Source organism: Mustela erminea, chromosome 5, assembly GCF_009829155.1.
Source record: "Mustela erminea isolate mMusErm1 chromosome 5, mMusErm1.Pri, whole genome shotgun sequence".
In the NCBI taxonomy this organism is placed as follows: domain Eukaryota; kingdom Metazoa; phylum Chordata; class Mammalia; order Carnivora; family Mustelidae; genus Mustela; species Mustela erminea.
In genome coordinates, this window is record NC_045618.1 from 105,872,784 (window position 1) to 105,889,394 (window position 16,611).

The 16,611-nt window shown below is 40.5% G+C and overlaps 1 protein-coding gene across 2 annotated transcripts in view; it reads right to left on the reverse strand.

The window, feature by feature from the left end:
• Positions 1–5,889: 5,889 nt before the first annotated feature.
• Positions 5,890–16,611, reverse strand: part of ARMH4 (armadillo like helical domain containing 4) — a 117,681-nt gene continuing 106,959 nt past the window's right edge. For both annotated transcript variants that reach the window (XM_032344320.1, XM_032344321.1), the window contains exons 6-8: positions 14,130–14,161; positions 6,953–7,087; positions 5,890–6,748 (exon numbers count right to left, since the gene is read on the reverse strand). In XM_032344320.1, coding sequence (XP_032200211.1) covers positions 6,680–6,748; positions 6,953–7,087; positions 14,130–14,161 — 236 coding nt within the window. In that variant the 3' untranslated portion in view covers positions 5,890–6,679. The remainder of the gene's footprint in view (positions 6,749–6,952; positions 7,088–14,129; positions 14,162–16,611) is intronic.

Here is a 16,611-nt window from a genome sequence, read left to right on the forward strand (position 1 = left end):
AACCATTACAGATTTCTTTTCTTTTTTTTTTTCTTTAAGATTTTATTTATTTATTTGACAGACAGAGATCACAAGGAGGCAGAGAAGCAGGCAGAGGAGGAAGCAAGAAGCAGGCAGAGGAGGAAGCAAGTTCCCTGCTGAGCAGAGAGCCCGATGCAGGGCTTGATCCCAGGACCCTGGCCAAAGGCCCAACCCACTGAGCCATCCAGGCGCCCCCATTACAGATTTCTTCTCCTTTCCCTTAACTCTTACACAAAGAAGGAAATAGGGGAAAACTGATCAGTGGAGATCTTGTACCAAAATTCCTTTTTGGAAGATAAAGGGCTTGAATCATCTGATATCCAAACATATTTCTGTTCCTGGAAGACAACTTATATTTTCTTACATGTATATTTTAGTCTGTTTGATCATGAAGACATTGGCAACCATGTGAACTCCATGGCTATGCTGTGAGGCATAAAACTGGAGAAATGTTTCAAATGCTATTGGTCCCCCCTCCTTTATTTTGCTGCGAATTAGGAAGAAAAGATGGAGATGCCTAGTACACTGCTAATAAAAGCCCCAGGGTCCTAACCCAATACCAGGTTCAGTCTTTGAAGAACCACCTCCAGGGTAAATGACCACCTCAAGGTAATAAAAGAACCCAAGGGAGCACTCCATTAGCCTTCCATTCTGCTTGTATGTACCTTGTTCCCATATCTAGAAACTCCGAGAAGGGGGGGAAAAAAAGGATATTCTCCCTATAGTTAATTCTTCTGTTTCTATTCCTTCTCAGTTCCTCTATCCTTATCGCACAAAAGGTTATACCTCTCAACAAAATCAATCTTGAACTTCAAATCTGGAGAATGCAGTCTTAGAATGAGCATGTATACGGTCTATTACAAATTATGAGTGGTCAATATTTTTATTATTGCTCCTGTTGCTTCTTGAGAAAGATCTTTGCTTTAACAAATGGAAGATTTGAGAGGGTTTTTTTTTTTTTAAACCCCAATTTTGTTTTGTGTTTTTAAGCATACTAGTACAAAGGAGCATAGGATTGGTCTGTTTGTAGGTTTGCTGCTCTTTCCTGGAGGAATTTCTTTCTTCTTTCTTTCTTCATCCCTTCTTTCCTCTCCTTTATCCTGCATCCACATAGCAGAAATTTAAGTTAATTAATAGGGAATTAGATGTATCGATTACCCAAAAGAGGGTAAAAACAATGCATTTGTATAGCTAACAGTGGCTTCCAAAGTAAATGCTGATTTTCGCCTCGGGTAGAACTTAAGCAACAGAATTATGTTTCCAGCTACGTTGACTGCCACAACTGATCTTTAGCAGAGCAAACAGACCCCCGAAAGGTCTGCATCTTCTGGGGGACGCTAAACATACAAATAAGGAGCTTTCATTAGGTCAGCACGATTATTTTGTTTTCAAATGATTTCCTATTCCTAGAGATTTATATTTAGTTATTTGAACTCTGTGTAATTAAGAGATATTTAACTGAGCTTAGGGTTACTTAAAGTAATGAAGCTCCTTTAGTCGCCTTGATCTCGGGCTTCAACGCCCTCCCACTCGTGTCCACTCTACCTGGTGTAGCTCTTCCTTTGAGGGAAAGGATGAAAACAAATTTAGATTCAGGGCACCTTCCGCCATGAATGGTCTGCCTCATTTGTCTTTTTCTCCTTGATTCTCCTTTATCATTTTTCCAAGCATCAGTCCACTAGGCCTGTATCAGACCAGTAAGCCTCGTCTAGCTCATTCCAGCATTTTGTGCTGTGTTTATATCTGCATTGCATCAAGATTTTTTTCCATCTTCTTCTACTCACACTTCTTCCCTCGCAACCATACCTTCACATACCCTACAAAGCAGAGACTTCTTTCCCAACAGATTTCCCTGTAGATAGATAGATAACAAAACCTATCTTGCCAAAAGGCCACGCAGCTAAAACCTTGTACCAGACAATATACCTGACTCCCCAAAGCTGCTTTTTGGCTGCTGATAGAAACACTGATCGTTCATATCCACAGAAATCATGATGCCTGTGGATGATCTGAGACTTCTCTCTCCAAGTGTTGTGTATGATCCCAAATAAGGGGTTTCATCTGGATAGCCACATGAAGGAGGTATCTGGAGGAGTGCGGAGAGAAGCACCAGACATTCAGAATGTTCTATGTTGCTCTACCTCATTTTCTGGTATCTCTGTAATGTTTGACTTTTAGGTCTTAGGACTTTAAAAAAAAAAAAAAAAAGAAAGAAAGAATAAGCTTTGACTGACGATGCTAAAACTACTTTAAACGTGTTCTAAGACAGTGCTTTAAAATTTCCCCCACAATACTGTTGACCTATGCGAGATGCAGGTACTTTCAGAAATGTCTCTGGAAGACTGTATCTGAGGCAGTTTATGAGCTGAAGCCAAGGCTAAAGCATTGCTAAGGGAATCTGTTTCCCTGGGATACTAATTAACTCCAAATATTGCATATAAATTAAGCCAGCAGCTACTGAAAGAAGCAACTTACAGGAGAGGAAAATCTGAATGGGTTTAAAAGAAAAGTACTGGGGCGCCGGGGTGGCTCAGTGGGTTAAAGCCTCTGCCTTCAGCTCAGGTCATGATCCCAGGGTCCTGGGATGGAGCCCCGCATTGGGCTATCTGCTCAGCAGGGAGTCTGCTTCCCCTCCTCTCTCTCTGCCTGCCTCTCTGCCTGCTTGTGATCTCTGTCTGTCAAATAAATAAATAAAATCTTTTAAAAAAAATGAAAAAGAAAAGAAAAGCACTACCTTCTGATTTGAGAAAAAAGGCATCGGGGGGGGGGGAGGGAGTTTGGGAGAAGGGGGTGGGATTATGGACATTGGGGAGGGTATGTGCTTTGGTGAGTGCTGTGAAGTGTGTAAACCTGGTGATTCACAGACCTGTACCCCTGGGGATAAAAATATATGTTTATAAAAAATAAAAAATTAATTTAAAAAAAAAAAAAAAGGCATCAGGGACACGGGAAGAACCCTTTTCCTTCTGACCCAGCATTCTATTTTCTTTCTAGAACCTTCTACCCTTTACTCTTTCCTTTTGTTTTCCTTTCTCCACATTGGCAGGTGTGATTTATTGGATCACTGACTAGGGAAAGGGTTTCTTCCCCCAAGGGGATCTGTTCTCTCTTGTCTCTTTAATAAGGAAGCTGTTCTCTAGATAGGTGCCCTCCCGGGTCTACTCTCTAACTCTTCGGTATAAGAATCCCAAACTCCTCCCTGGAGATTCTGACGCAGTGGATCTAGGGCAGGGCCTTGGAATCTGTGTGTTGCCCAGTTATGGCTCTTAGGAGCCAAAGTCTGGGAAACACTGCCTCCTCTTCTAAGAATAAGACACAGTCCCTGCCCCTGCACTGGGGCATGTACAGGTGTGAGGGGGTAAATACGGTTCAGAAGGGAAGTTGTTAGCCACTGAAGCCTGCAGGTTACAGCACACCTGCCAGACAGCTTTTCTTGTTTTCCTGCTAAATGGCTTAAGCTTAGTTGCTGGAATCAAGAGTTGCCTTTTTTATTTTGAATGTGCAAATAGAAGGAGATAAATCACTTATTTTAGATAAACCTACTGCTGCCTGACTTCCTACTTTTTTTTTTCTTTTTTTTTTTTTAAAGATTTTATTTATTTATTTGTCAGAGAGAGAGCGAGCGAGAGCAAGCATAGGCAGAGTGGAAGGCAGAGTCAGAAGGAGAAGCAGGCTCCCTGCAGAGCAAGGAGCCCGATGTGGGACTCGATCCCAGGACGCTGGGATCATGACCCAAGCCGAAGGCAGCTGCTTAACCAACTGAGCCACCCAGGCGTCCCTGACTTCCTACTTTTAATTGGACTACAGTATAACCACTCACTAGCCAGCACCTTCTTGGGGGGGCAACACCCCTAATCTTGGGTTTTGTTTTGAACATGACGACCTTTTCTGATCCTCTCAATAACTTCAGCCAAGCTCATCCAAGGCAGGGAGGAAAACAGCCAAAATAAACACATCCATGGGACCTCCACCATCCCAGGTGTTGAAATGGGTTTGTATAGAAATCCGCTGTGATCTAAGTCATCTCCTTTTCTTCTAACAGTCACCTGTCCCAAAAAAGGACTACATAGACATTTCTGTTGAGGCCTAAAGGCACATGCATGTTATCCCCATAGCCTTCTGGAATAAATGAAAATAGTGTCCATTATTTGTGGCTTTATCCCTCTACAGTTTGAAAGTTCAACCACTTAGGCATGATCTAGTTAAAACTATAGACTATGAGTAGCACGAGGCATTAATAGCCACCAGCATTGCCCATCACCCATGTGTTGCTGAATGAAATCGCCTATTGTGGGTTTTCTAAAAATAGCTTGTCGAGAATACAGAAACAGTAACACCACGTCATGCCCACCTCCCCTAACTTTAGGAACATTTACAGCAAGGGGCTGCTCTAAGAAAAGGTGAACATACCCTATGCAATAGCAGAATGTCTCTGCTCATGAAATTAGAAATTACTTCTGACTGTCATGGTTCTGAATTTCATTTTTCAAACTTGACCTTGAGCTTATTTATCAATTATTTCCATTTGATTGTACAGAAGCCTCTCACTTCTCTTGACCAATTTCACACATTTGCTTACATCTCTTAGCAAAAAAAAAAAAAAAAAGAAAGAAAGAAATTAATTGATCAAAACATTCTTGTAAGCCAGCTATCATTCAAGAATGGATTCCAGAAAGGTTTCTCTATTAGTTCTCTAGAGATGATACTTAAATCTCTGTGGCTGCGAAGGAAATCGTGAGGTAGGAGAGGGAAGGACTCATGTACAAGGGACGTTAGTAAGGCATCGTTCACTTAACAAAGACAGAAATTCATGTGAAATGGTCCTTGGCCAACCAACTACAGCTGACTCTTGAACAACACAGGGGTTCAGGGTGTCAAACCCCTGCACAGCTGAAAATCCACATATAAATTTTGACTCCCCAAAATCTGTACTAAGAGCCTACCATTGACCAGAAGCCTTACTGGTAACATAAACAGCCAATGAACATATACCTCATATGTAATATGTTTTATATACTGTGTTCTTATAATCAGTCAGCTAGAGAAAAGAAAATGCTAAGAAAATCACAAGGAAGAGAAAACCCGTTTACAGTACTGTACTGTCTTGAAAAAAATCCACACACAAGTGGACCCGTGCAGCACAGTCCCATGCTGTTCAAAGGTCTTCTGTATTTCCTTAGAATCTTGGTTTTAAAGGACTCTGAAATGTCAGTGCTTCCTGAAAAGTATGGGGAAGGGCACAGAATTGATGATAGGGATACACAGTTTTGAGCCCAAGAGGGTTCTTGTCCTGAATGATCCTAGGGATACTTTTGGATAATCATTTCCCTTCTCTCCTTCAGTTCTGTCTCCATTCAAATGGAAGAAAAATATATATATATGTCCTACCCCATACAGTAGCTCTGAGGAATGACTGTGCAGCTCACCTCCAATACAGTAGATCAGGTTCCAAGTGATGTGAACAAGTTCTCCATGTGTCAAGCGCTAAGGAGAGGGTTACCAGGAACCTTTAGTCTTCTATGAAATGAGCCAAGTCTTTACCTAAAAGTTCAACTGAAATATCAATATTCAAATGATAGGGCAAGGACTTTCATTCCAAAAGAAATGTGAAATAATCTAGCATAGGCCAACATCCCCAAAAACGGGATGCCCTGAGAAAGGCTGGGACTCTGACCACTGAGGCCATATATACCACAGAACATCCATCTTCCCATTAAAGCCAACTAAGAACCAATGGTGGCTCCATCATTCCATGGCCAAGACCCCAGGAGTAGCAAAGCAAGGCTCTGAATAATTCACAATAGTGAATGGTAGACAGGAATGCTCTGAGAGCTTACCTACCTCATCTTCTTCTTGATTTCTTGCTTATTTCTTCTTGCAAAGTCAAATGATACACAAAAAGAACACCTCTTAGTGATAAACATGTAAGCATCTATTAATATGTCTGTCAGAGTCAATTACACTATCAAGAAAGCAAGTTTACATTAAGACCGAGAGTCCATTTAATGTGTTATTTCTGGTGCATTTTTTTTCCTGCCGTGAATGAGAATAAGATAGAAGATGCAAAATAATAAAACTGGAAGACCGGAGCATAGAATGCAAGATAGATACAAATCTACACATAACCCTAATGCACCGAGAGATCTTCTGGACAAGGAAGGTTTTGTTCCAACTTGCTGCTTGTTTTGATGCAAATGTACGATGTACCATGGCCCAGAAGCCTACAGCCTCCGATGGGCCCAACACAGTCGTCATGAGCTATTCTCTGTTCAGATTTCGATTTCAGAGTCAACGTATGCCTTGGCAACAATAATCATTATGCTTAGTGCAGGTAAACCAAGGAAAAGGCCCTTTGGAAAAATACAAAATATTTACCTAGCAACTCCTAGTGAACCACATGTGTGCTGCATACTGATGAGTCGTAGCCTATGGTTCTGGAAAATTCACTACGGAAGAAAAACAAACACGGCCCTATACAGTAAGGCTACAACATATGCCTTTGCAGCTCAGGACAAGAGAAATCTACTACTGCCCGGCAGAAAACGAGCCCGGTGGCCTGACAGCCGTGATGTGGCAGGCTGACTTTCTTCTTTTGTCCCCAAAATAAACAATAAAATAATAAGACAAGTGAATATCCCAGGGAAACTTCCCGTCTGATTCAAAACTCATCTTCAGAGCTGTCGGCTAAGAGCATGACTCGGTCTTGCATGCTGTTGAATTCTCTCTGCTGGAGAAAGAGAAACAGAAGAGCATTAAGCCCTTTCTGCTGCAGAGCAAAACTGAAAAACAGGCCCCAGCGGCTGCTAAGGCAAACCACTGGGCGTGTCAATACCGTTCCTGCCTCATTAAGCCCCGTGTGCTTTATTAAGCAAATCAGCAAAGCAATGCATGTTCTGAAACGGCTGAGGTTTTGCTGTTGTGGTCTCCATACCTTTCTTTTATGCCTTTTGAAGCCGTTTCTCCTTCGGCGATTCATAACCTTAATGCTGTAGAGAGCTCCCAAGATGAACAGGGCACCGGCTATCCCGACCCCTACAGGAACCAGCATCCCAGACATGTAGCCAGCCTGCACGGAAAAGGAGGCGTCCATTAGGAGGCTACATTGACCACAGCCCAAGGTTTCTCCTTTCTGCCAGATGGCAGCAGGCTTTTAATACCTGGAATTCTCCTACTTGCTTTGTCATAAAATAGCACCTGGAATAAAGGTACCTTTTAGGGAGAAGGCAAGAGAGAGAATAGTAGGACTATTTGGGGAAAGTTCAAGTATTTAGAAGAAGTACTGAAATTAATCACCCGGACCTCGTGGCACCTAGAGCTGCTTGGTTATGCACATTTGTCAACATCAGGTTTTGGTGGCAGAAGAATAATTTGTATCAAAGATGGATGAAGCAAGCTTCTGAGAATGCCAAGACTATTTAAATACTATAAATCAGAAATATCAGCCAGAGACAAACTCCAAGGGGGGCGAGGGGAGGGGCCTTGACATTGGTGGACTGCCATCTCACAATCTCAGCTGCCTTACAGTAAGAAAGGGAAGAGGAAGGATGCTCGGTGTTGGGGGCACAGGTAGAAAAGACAAGGAGGGGAGAGGGTATACACCTAAGGTGGGATTTATAGGAAAGGAGAAATCTGCCCAGTGGACAAGACCAAAGCTGGTGCTTGGGAGGGAATTCTGAGCATCCCCAGTCCCCAAAGGAAAGATGGAACAGAGAAAGGTGCAAAGATCACTACCAGCAACAGTGGCACTTCCAAAAGAACCTGGAGGTGTCTGGTATCTGGTGTTGTCTCCAATGTCCCCAAGGTGTCTCTATGGATACATTGGTTCTAAGTGAGCACCATCATGTCCACACATCCCTCGGCTTAGGTGAGTAGCTCCAGATCTTCCCAAGCTCAGGGGAAGGCCATCATCCTAAAGGTGCTCCCTCCATCTTGGGCCGATATGACACCTCGGGGACCACAGCATCATGTACTTACCTGGAGCCCTTTCACGGAGGAACATGACACTGGTTTGCCCTTGAAGAAGGCCCCTGCTAGAAGCCTACCCAGACAAAATACATAAAAAATTAAAATTTTTAGGTTTTAGAGGGTCATTATGCGGGGGTGGGGAGGAGCCCACGCGTCTGTTCATTTGTTTGACTATTTCTAAAATTTCTAATATAGGACAAACTATTTCAAGTACCTTTCAGAGTGAGCCAAAATCTGAGAGGGACATAGAATAAAGTTTTTTTAAAAAGTGCTGAAGTGTGCAGACTGTGATGCTTTCCCAGCGTTTCCAAGAGTAAATCAGAGGATTACACGAGCCCTTCTACAATTGTAGCTCCCCCTCCGCGCATACAGCCAGCTCACTCACTGGTTCTGTTTTCCAGAGTCTTGTGTTAGGGCAGAATACGGAAATTTTTCCATTAATTTGAGAACAATAGCATTGTTCATCAGCATACTAAGTGTTTTTCTCCAAGAAACAAAACCCAGTCACTTTTCAACAAATTAATATGCTTTGCAGAAACCTAAACTTTTTCTGAAGTTCTTCCAAATCTACTTAAGGGCTTATAAAACTGTAATTTTCCATTTGGGAAAATACTGGCCAAGGGCAAAGTCTTGGTACTCTCATAAAAGCTGTGAATATATTGCTTTAAAACCACCATTCCCAATACATGGAAACAAATGTACGTATTGAAATATGATCAACTTTAAGCCCCATAGATTAGACTCGAAAGAGGTGTACATCAGAGGGTGATAACTTGAGCTGTCAGAAGTTTGGCTTGATCAAACTCTGTGTGGGTCTCCTTGTGCTGTGTAACTTCACCCCACACCCAAGAGCATGACTATTCCAACATGTGTCACTCTTTCTCATACTTCTTATTTACACATTTAGATTTCTAGTTTCTAGAGCTTTAATTGGGAGATGGAGAGGAGAAGTGAGTTGGGGGAAATCGGAGGGGGAGACAAACCATGAGAAACTGTGGACTCTAAGAAACAAACTGAGTTTCAGAGGGGAGGTGAGCCTGGGGGTTGGGTGAGCCTGGTGGTGGATATTGAGGAGGGCACGTATTGCATGGAGCACTGGGTGAGATGCATAAACAATGAACTATGGATTACTAAAAAAAAAATTTAATTTAATTTAATTTTTTTTTAAATCATGCATATTTCACCAAAATTCAATTAATCTCTCTCTCCCCTCTTTTGTGCCCTCGTGAGTGTGCGCGCGCGCTGTGTTTAAAATTATGTTAAAAAATGTGATCCAAAAAAAATAAAAATAAAAGATGCAATCCAAGTAACCTCTCTTCTTCCAATATATATATATTTTTTAAAGATTTTATTTATTTGACAGAGAGAGATCACAAGTAGGCAGAGAGGCAGGCAGAAAGAGAGAAAGGAGGAAGCAGGCTCCCCGCTGAGCAGAGAGCCCGATGCGGGACTCGATCCCAGGACCCCGAGATCATGACCTGAGCTGAAGGCAGCGGCTTAACCCACTGAGCCACCCAGGCACCCCCTTCCAATATATTTTAACCATTCTTCTTTCAACACTAATAGAGAATAGGCTCTTCTTTTAGAATTGACCATGACTTGGAGCACCTGAGTGGCTTAATCAGTTAAGTGTCTACCTTCAGCTCAGGTCATGATCCCAGGGTCCTGGGATCAAGCCCCAAGTCAGGCTCCCAGCTCAGTGGGGAGTCTCCTTATTCCTCTACCCCTCACCTCTCCTAATTCAGGCTCATGCGCTCTCTCTCATAAATAAATTAAATTTTTTTAAAAGAATTTCCCATGACTTGTTTCCTACACAGATGAAAACAAATAAGACGCATGAACATATTTTCTAAGTTATAAACCCTGCCTAGTGCCTCTTCTCTGGTCAGAATCACTGGACGTTCAAGTACCTGCACAGATAACAGCCTGAGAAGGACATAGCTGTGCCTGTGTATACTCTGAGTGAGAATGCATAACTTGAGTCTCATCATGAGGAAACACACAATAAACCTAAAATGAAGACTATTCTATTTTTTTAAAGGACTATATTTTTTTGAAAGTCAGTGTCATGAAAGACAAAAGATGGCTATAAAAATGTTCAAGAGTATAGGAAAATAATGAATCATGACAACTAAATGTGTTACATGACCCTAGACTAGATCCTATACTGGAGAAGAAAAATGCTTTTAGAAAGGTATTTTGAGTTTGTTGAAAAAAACTGAAATATGGATGCCAGATTTGATAAAAATTACTGTATCAATGTTAAATGCACTCAAGCTGGAAACTGTACCATATCCACTAACAGAATATTCCCAATTGTAGGAAATACACACTAAAGCGTTTGGAGTAAAAGCACCATGGAATATGCAACTTATTCTCAAATAGTTCAGAATTTTTAAAAAAAAAAAAAAGGAGGCAGAGATGGGCAGACAGACCAGCAAATGATAAACAAAATGGGGTAAAATATTACAAACAAGTACATCTGGGTAAAAAGTATGGGGCATTCTTTGTACCTATTCTTATATCTTTTTTTTTTAATAAAAGTGAAAATAGTTCCAAATAAAAAAGTTTTGCATTTTTAAAGTAGATTGTAAGTCAAAATATGACTAGATCTAGTTAATTTTAGTTTGTGTTAGTGTTGGGTTTTTGTTGGCTTTGTATTACATTCATGAGAAAGGTATCCTTCTTTCTTAGAATAATGTATTGGTTCAGAAACATCTGTTTTCAAGAAAAGTATAAGAAAACCTAACAATACGCTGTACTGTCTCAAGTCTGCTGAGTTAGGACAATGCCCTTACATTGCTTTGCAACAGTGGCTCTTAGACTTGAGCATCTATCAAAATTGCCAGCAAGACTTGTTGAAACAGACTGCTGGGCTCTGTTTGTAGAGTTTCTGACTCAGTAGGTATAGGGTGGGGCCCAAGAATTGCATTTCTAGCAAGTTCCCAGGTGATGCTGATGCTGCCGGTCCAGACCACACTTGAGAATCGGTGCTATGCAATATAGTCTGGATCATCCTTTTTCTGGGTTATTTCCTAAAACTAGAAGAAACAGAATGATCTTGATGAAAAACAACAGGGTTGGTCTTTATGACCCAACTAAAGTTGCTATGCCTCTCAATTTTGAGAAGCATTTTAGATGTTGAAAAGACATACATACCAATAGGAAGCCAAGTTAGGATTGGCCTAACAAGCATGACTAACTTGGACATTAAGATGGAAAGAAGAGTAATGATGGAGTGAGTACAGGGACTGACCCGCAGAGGCCATTCACCTCTTCTTCCAGAGCAAGAACCTCCCATTTCAGCTGGGCTCAGAGTAACAATCACTGCTCCCTGACTTCTGTGCAGCTGGCTGTGACCGTGTGATCTATTGTACTCAGAAGAGAATACATCAGAGGCAGGTACAGCTTCCCAACATGCTCTTCAAGAGGGAAGCACAGCCTTCATCCCCATGTTTTGAGAATGAGAGTGCCTTTAGCTTCCCTTTTAATAGGGAACAGGTGTCTTTGCCTTCCCATTTCCTCCATCCCCTGGCTAGAATTTGGACCTAGCTAAGCTGGAACTGCCATCCAGGACCTTTAGGTGACCTTGGGAATGAAGATGACAAACGGTGGAGCATCAAATATAAGGAGCCCGAGCCCCTGTCACAGTGTTGCTCCCCATTAATACTTGACTGCTACCTCCAGACTCATAAATGAGAGACAAACTTCTATCCTGGTTAAGCCACTGTCATTGGGGTTCACGGTCATTCATAGCTGATCTTAATCCTCGCTTAAACCTAGCAGACAAAGAGGGAGAAACAGACTCCCTGCTGAGCAGGGAGCTGGACATGGGGCCTTGATCCCAGGACCCTGGGATCATGATCTGAGCCAAAGGCAGACGCTTAACCGAATGAAACACCCAGGCATTCCCAGAACTTTTTAGAACACTATTCTTTCTAGAGCCAAACTAACTTTGCAGAAATACCAATATTAGGTACAACTGAATAACACTAAACTGAGAAGATGTCCTGGTTGGCCAAAGAACCAGTTAAATAAATATTTAGTTTCCAGTTCTAAGGGATTCTGTGACTTTCATTAAAGAGGCAATAGTTTTGCTCTCAAATCGTTTCTGAAGAAAATGACTAACAAGACTTTTATAGATGAGAGTCAACTAACTAGCTAGCTAAGGGGGTGGGGAGCACGAGAACAAGAAGAGGAAGATAAATACATGTACACACATACGTGTGTGTGCACCTATGAAGGCATGTCACATCTAAGTGTAGAATTTTTTAATCACATGGGAAGAGGGAATCTTGGAAAGATTATGGTGAATCCCTCCAAGAAAAAGTCAAAATATTAAGAAATAGGCATCAAATAAGCCAAACACAGTTAGAATCTCTATTTTTTTAATTAAGACATACTGAAAAAAACACTCCAGAAGAGAGGGCTGGAAAATCTCAAAATAATCCAGAAAACTAAGGGTCACACATAAAATTATTTCTCTTGGTTAAAATGATAGCAAGAAGGTGCCAGGCCTTTGAGACAAGATAAGAAGGGTCTACAGAAAAAGAAAATACAGCCTTTCTATAAAGCTGCACAGATTTTTTTTTTTAATTGTGACAAAGCTATCTATAGATACAGGTAAGAAATTTTGCAATATCCAACTTCAAAACTGGAGACATGCAAAAATTTATTCTCTTAAGGGTTTTCTGGTATACTTTTTTACATAGAAGGTAGTTTCTACAGAAACAATGATATATGGGTTCCTAAATTAATCTACCAAAGCCTATTTCCTTTTCATTGCATCCTATTTTCTCCTGAAACATGACAAGAAGCACTACTAATATACATGTGTTCAGTTCTTAACTTTTGAGCTTTATTTCCCCCCAAATCCTGCTCAGTCCATCCAGTCATACCTCCCTTAGACAACTGGACCTGTTACAGATACCAAAATGGCCTCCAATAACTCCAAAATGCTTAAAATTTTTCAACATCCTTTTAATAAGTATGACCACAGAATGAGAAAAAACCCATCTATGCTAAATTTTACTGAGAAGCACAAAGACAGTAATGAGACTTAATATAATCATACAATTTTCATTGTAATTTTCATCATAATTTATTCTTTAACAATAAGCTGCAGCAAAATAAATATTAGTCATCCAAATATGGGGAGAACTGACTCCAAATAATAAAAAAGAGACTGGAATACCATCAACAGAAGTATATGTCGGGACTGGTGATTTAAAGGTAACTCAATATGTGGTAGTTGAAAAGATTTCCATTCACTAAACCCCCAGTTAAATCTGAGCTGAGTTATAGTAATGAAATCTGACACAGGCTACAGCAAGGAATTCAGAATTCCATCAATATTTTTATGAGTAATTCCAGTTTAAAATTCTAAGGTAACCAAAAAATGTAAACTTGTAGAGTATTGAAAATAAAAAGAAAGTGAAAAATAGGAACTTGGAAGGAAGTTAATATGGTCAATCACAGACATGGATGGCAGAATTAATGCGTGAGAGAAATATTTTTCTATAGTTGCCCATTCCAGGCAAGTTAGCCCTTGCCACCCAGTATGTAGTAGCACTACATAAAAGCCGGTCTAAAGAGAGTGCTCAGGCGTCCAGGTGTTTTTACTCCAAACCACCCCCACTATGGTTTAAGGATGTTCTTTCCATCCCAAACTTTTATTCTTAACTCAGGTCCATCGATTTTTGCCTTTGGGTCAGAAGAATCAACGCCTTCCAAAATCCAAGGTATTTCTTCCTCATACAGGAGGATCGGGCTTACAAGAGCCTGGCATTGTGTTATTGAGCACTGGGACAAGAAATAGCCAGAAAAATTGGGATTACACTGCTGATCCCTAAAAGAAATTCCACTTTGATATGTCAAGGAAATTTTCCAGCTGTCGTAGTAGATTATGCCTTCATAACAAGGCTGGTGCTCCAAAGAATAAGGTATCCCTTGTGTTAGTTATATAAGAAGGACCTGAAAGGGCAGGTCTTCCTTCTTGTTGGGTACCTGGATGTAGCCTTGCATCTTTGCACAGATTACCAGAATCAGAATGATGAATTAAGGCTCCATTACTCTGACAATCTTTTATTTGACAAAGCCATGCCCTTTAAGATAAATTCAAAGGAAGAAAATACTTCTCTTACCTTGTCTTTTAGTTTTTCCATCCAGCTTCTCACTAGGAAAAATAAGAGAATAAAATGTAAATATCCATCTTTTTACTTATATTTCATTGAGTTAATTTGAGAACTTACATTTCATGGTATTAAGTTAATTTGATGCACTGATTTTATTGTATGAAACACAGTGAAAGGGTCAACAGTATTAACATGACAGTAATAGTCTTGTTTTTATTCTTATTTGCTTAAAACTGCAATGGAGGGGTACCTGGGTAGCTCAGTGGGTTAAGCCACTGCCTTCAGCTCAGGTCATGATCTCAGGGTCCTGGGATCGAGTCCCGCATTGGGCTCTCTGCTCAGCAGGGAGCCTGCTTTCCTCTCTCTCTCTCTCTCTCTCTCTGCCTGCCTCTCTGCCTACTTGTGATCTCTCTCTGTCAAGTAAAAAAATCTTTTTAAAAAATGCAATGGAAAGCACAAACATACCTTCACATCATCATTAAATGAACAGAGAATATTTTTATTTGTTAAATGTATCTGTATTACTACTGAAGGCTTTGGGGGGGCGGTTTGGGAAAGGAGACAGAAAATCACTTTTAAAGTATCAGCTTCATTCCCAACCCAAGCACCACCAAATAAATAAGTTAAATAATCAATTAATTTACTAATTAATTATCAAGTTCATTTCTTATCTGACATTTTCTCTTTAACGTTACTCATCTTTCCCAGTTTTTAAGCTCAGTGGGTATTCTGCACGCCAATCAACATCCCAGCAAAGTAAGTAGGACAGGGCAATGGGTGGGCCAGCACTGCTCGGCACTGGCTGCAAAGAGAAGCATTTGCATCCACAAAGGCAAAAAGAGGAATTATTTCTGAAATACATATAATTTGCAAACTGAACGATGCCATCACAATACAACCACTATAAAAATAAATCAATAAATAAAGGCAACAATCAAGTAACAGCTTAAAAAGCCACTGAAAAGGACTACATCAACCATAAAATGTTAAGTAGACCATTATTGCAACTATTTGGAAGTACATATGCCAAGAATAGAACAAATATCATTCAAAATGAAAACATGTGTTAGAAGGGCCATGGGTTTTGTTTTTCTTTTTTTCTTTCATTTAAATTTTAGTTCATTAACATATAATGCAATATTGGTATCAGGAGTAGAATTCAGTGATTCATCACTTACATACATCACCCTTGGCTCATCACAACAAGTGCCTTCTTGAATACCCATCACCCATCTAGCCCACCCCTCACCCACCTCCCTCCATCAAGCCTCAGTTTGTTCTGTATCAATAAGAGTCTCTTATGGTTTGGGATGCCTGGGTGGCTCAGTCACTTAAGTATCCAACTCTTGATTTTGGCTCAGGCCATGGTCTCAGGGTCATGAGATCAAGCCCTGAATTGTCTCCATGCTAAGCATGGAGCCTGCTTAAGATTCTCTCCTTTCCCTCTGCCCATCCCACTCTCTCACTCTAAAAAAAATAAAATAAAATAAAATAAATTTTTAAAAAGAGTCTCATGGTTTGTATGGCCATATTAAGGATAGTTTGAAGTATGTAATGGGGTTCTTCATCCTTAATTGCTTTTTAAAGTTATAATAATGATTCAACATTTAATAAAAATTCTATTTTGAAAAGCATGGAAAAGGAGAAAAGAAGACAAATATTATCAAAGATTAGTAACCCAACAAAAACCTTTCAAGATTTCCTTAAATTTCCTTTCCTCTCCAGCAATCTCAACAGATAGGAAGGAAGAACATAGAGTGGCAGACTGAGAAACAGGTCCCAGAAGGAATAGACAAGGGATTGGCAAACTTTTCTTGTAAAAAGCCAAACAGTAAACATTTAAAGCTTTGAGGGCCATACAGTCTCTGTCACAACTACTCAACCCTACTGTGGCAATATGAAAGCACTCAGAGACTGTACATAAATCAATGGGTTTGGGTATATTCCAATAAATGTTACTTATGGACACTGACCTTTGAATTTCATGTAATTTTCATAGCTCACAAATACCTTTCTTTTTATTTCTTTGGACCATATCAAAATATAAAAGACAGTCCTTGCTCATGGGCCATACAAAAATGGTTAGCGGGCCAGACTGGTCCACCAGTCACAAAGTGCTGACTCCCTGGCACAGACACACTTTGCCCAAGAAGTTGGTGTCTCCATTTACAGTCTGATTCTAGTAACAGAATACCTGACACGTGTGATTTCAGCCCACATGTGCACATGGCTTGGCCCTGACAGAGAAGGTTCAAATCTACCTCATCATTTGATCAACAAACCAAAATCAAACATGAAAATGAGGGAAGATTATACTCCAGGAAAAGATGGGGAAACAGACTCAGAGAAGCTAAGAGACTTGCCCACAGTTAATCAGGGAGTAGAGAGTCACTGGAATTCCAACTATCTGTTTTAACAACCTACAGGAATAAGACTTCATAACTACCCATTTATTTTGGTGATACCCCCACTCTCCTACTCCCTCAGGCTA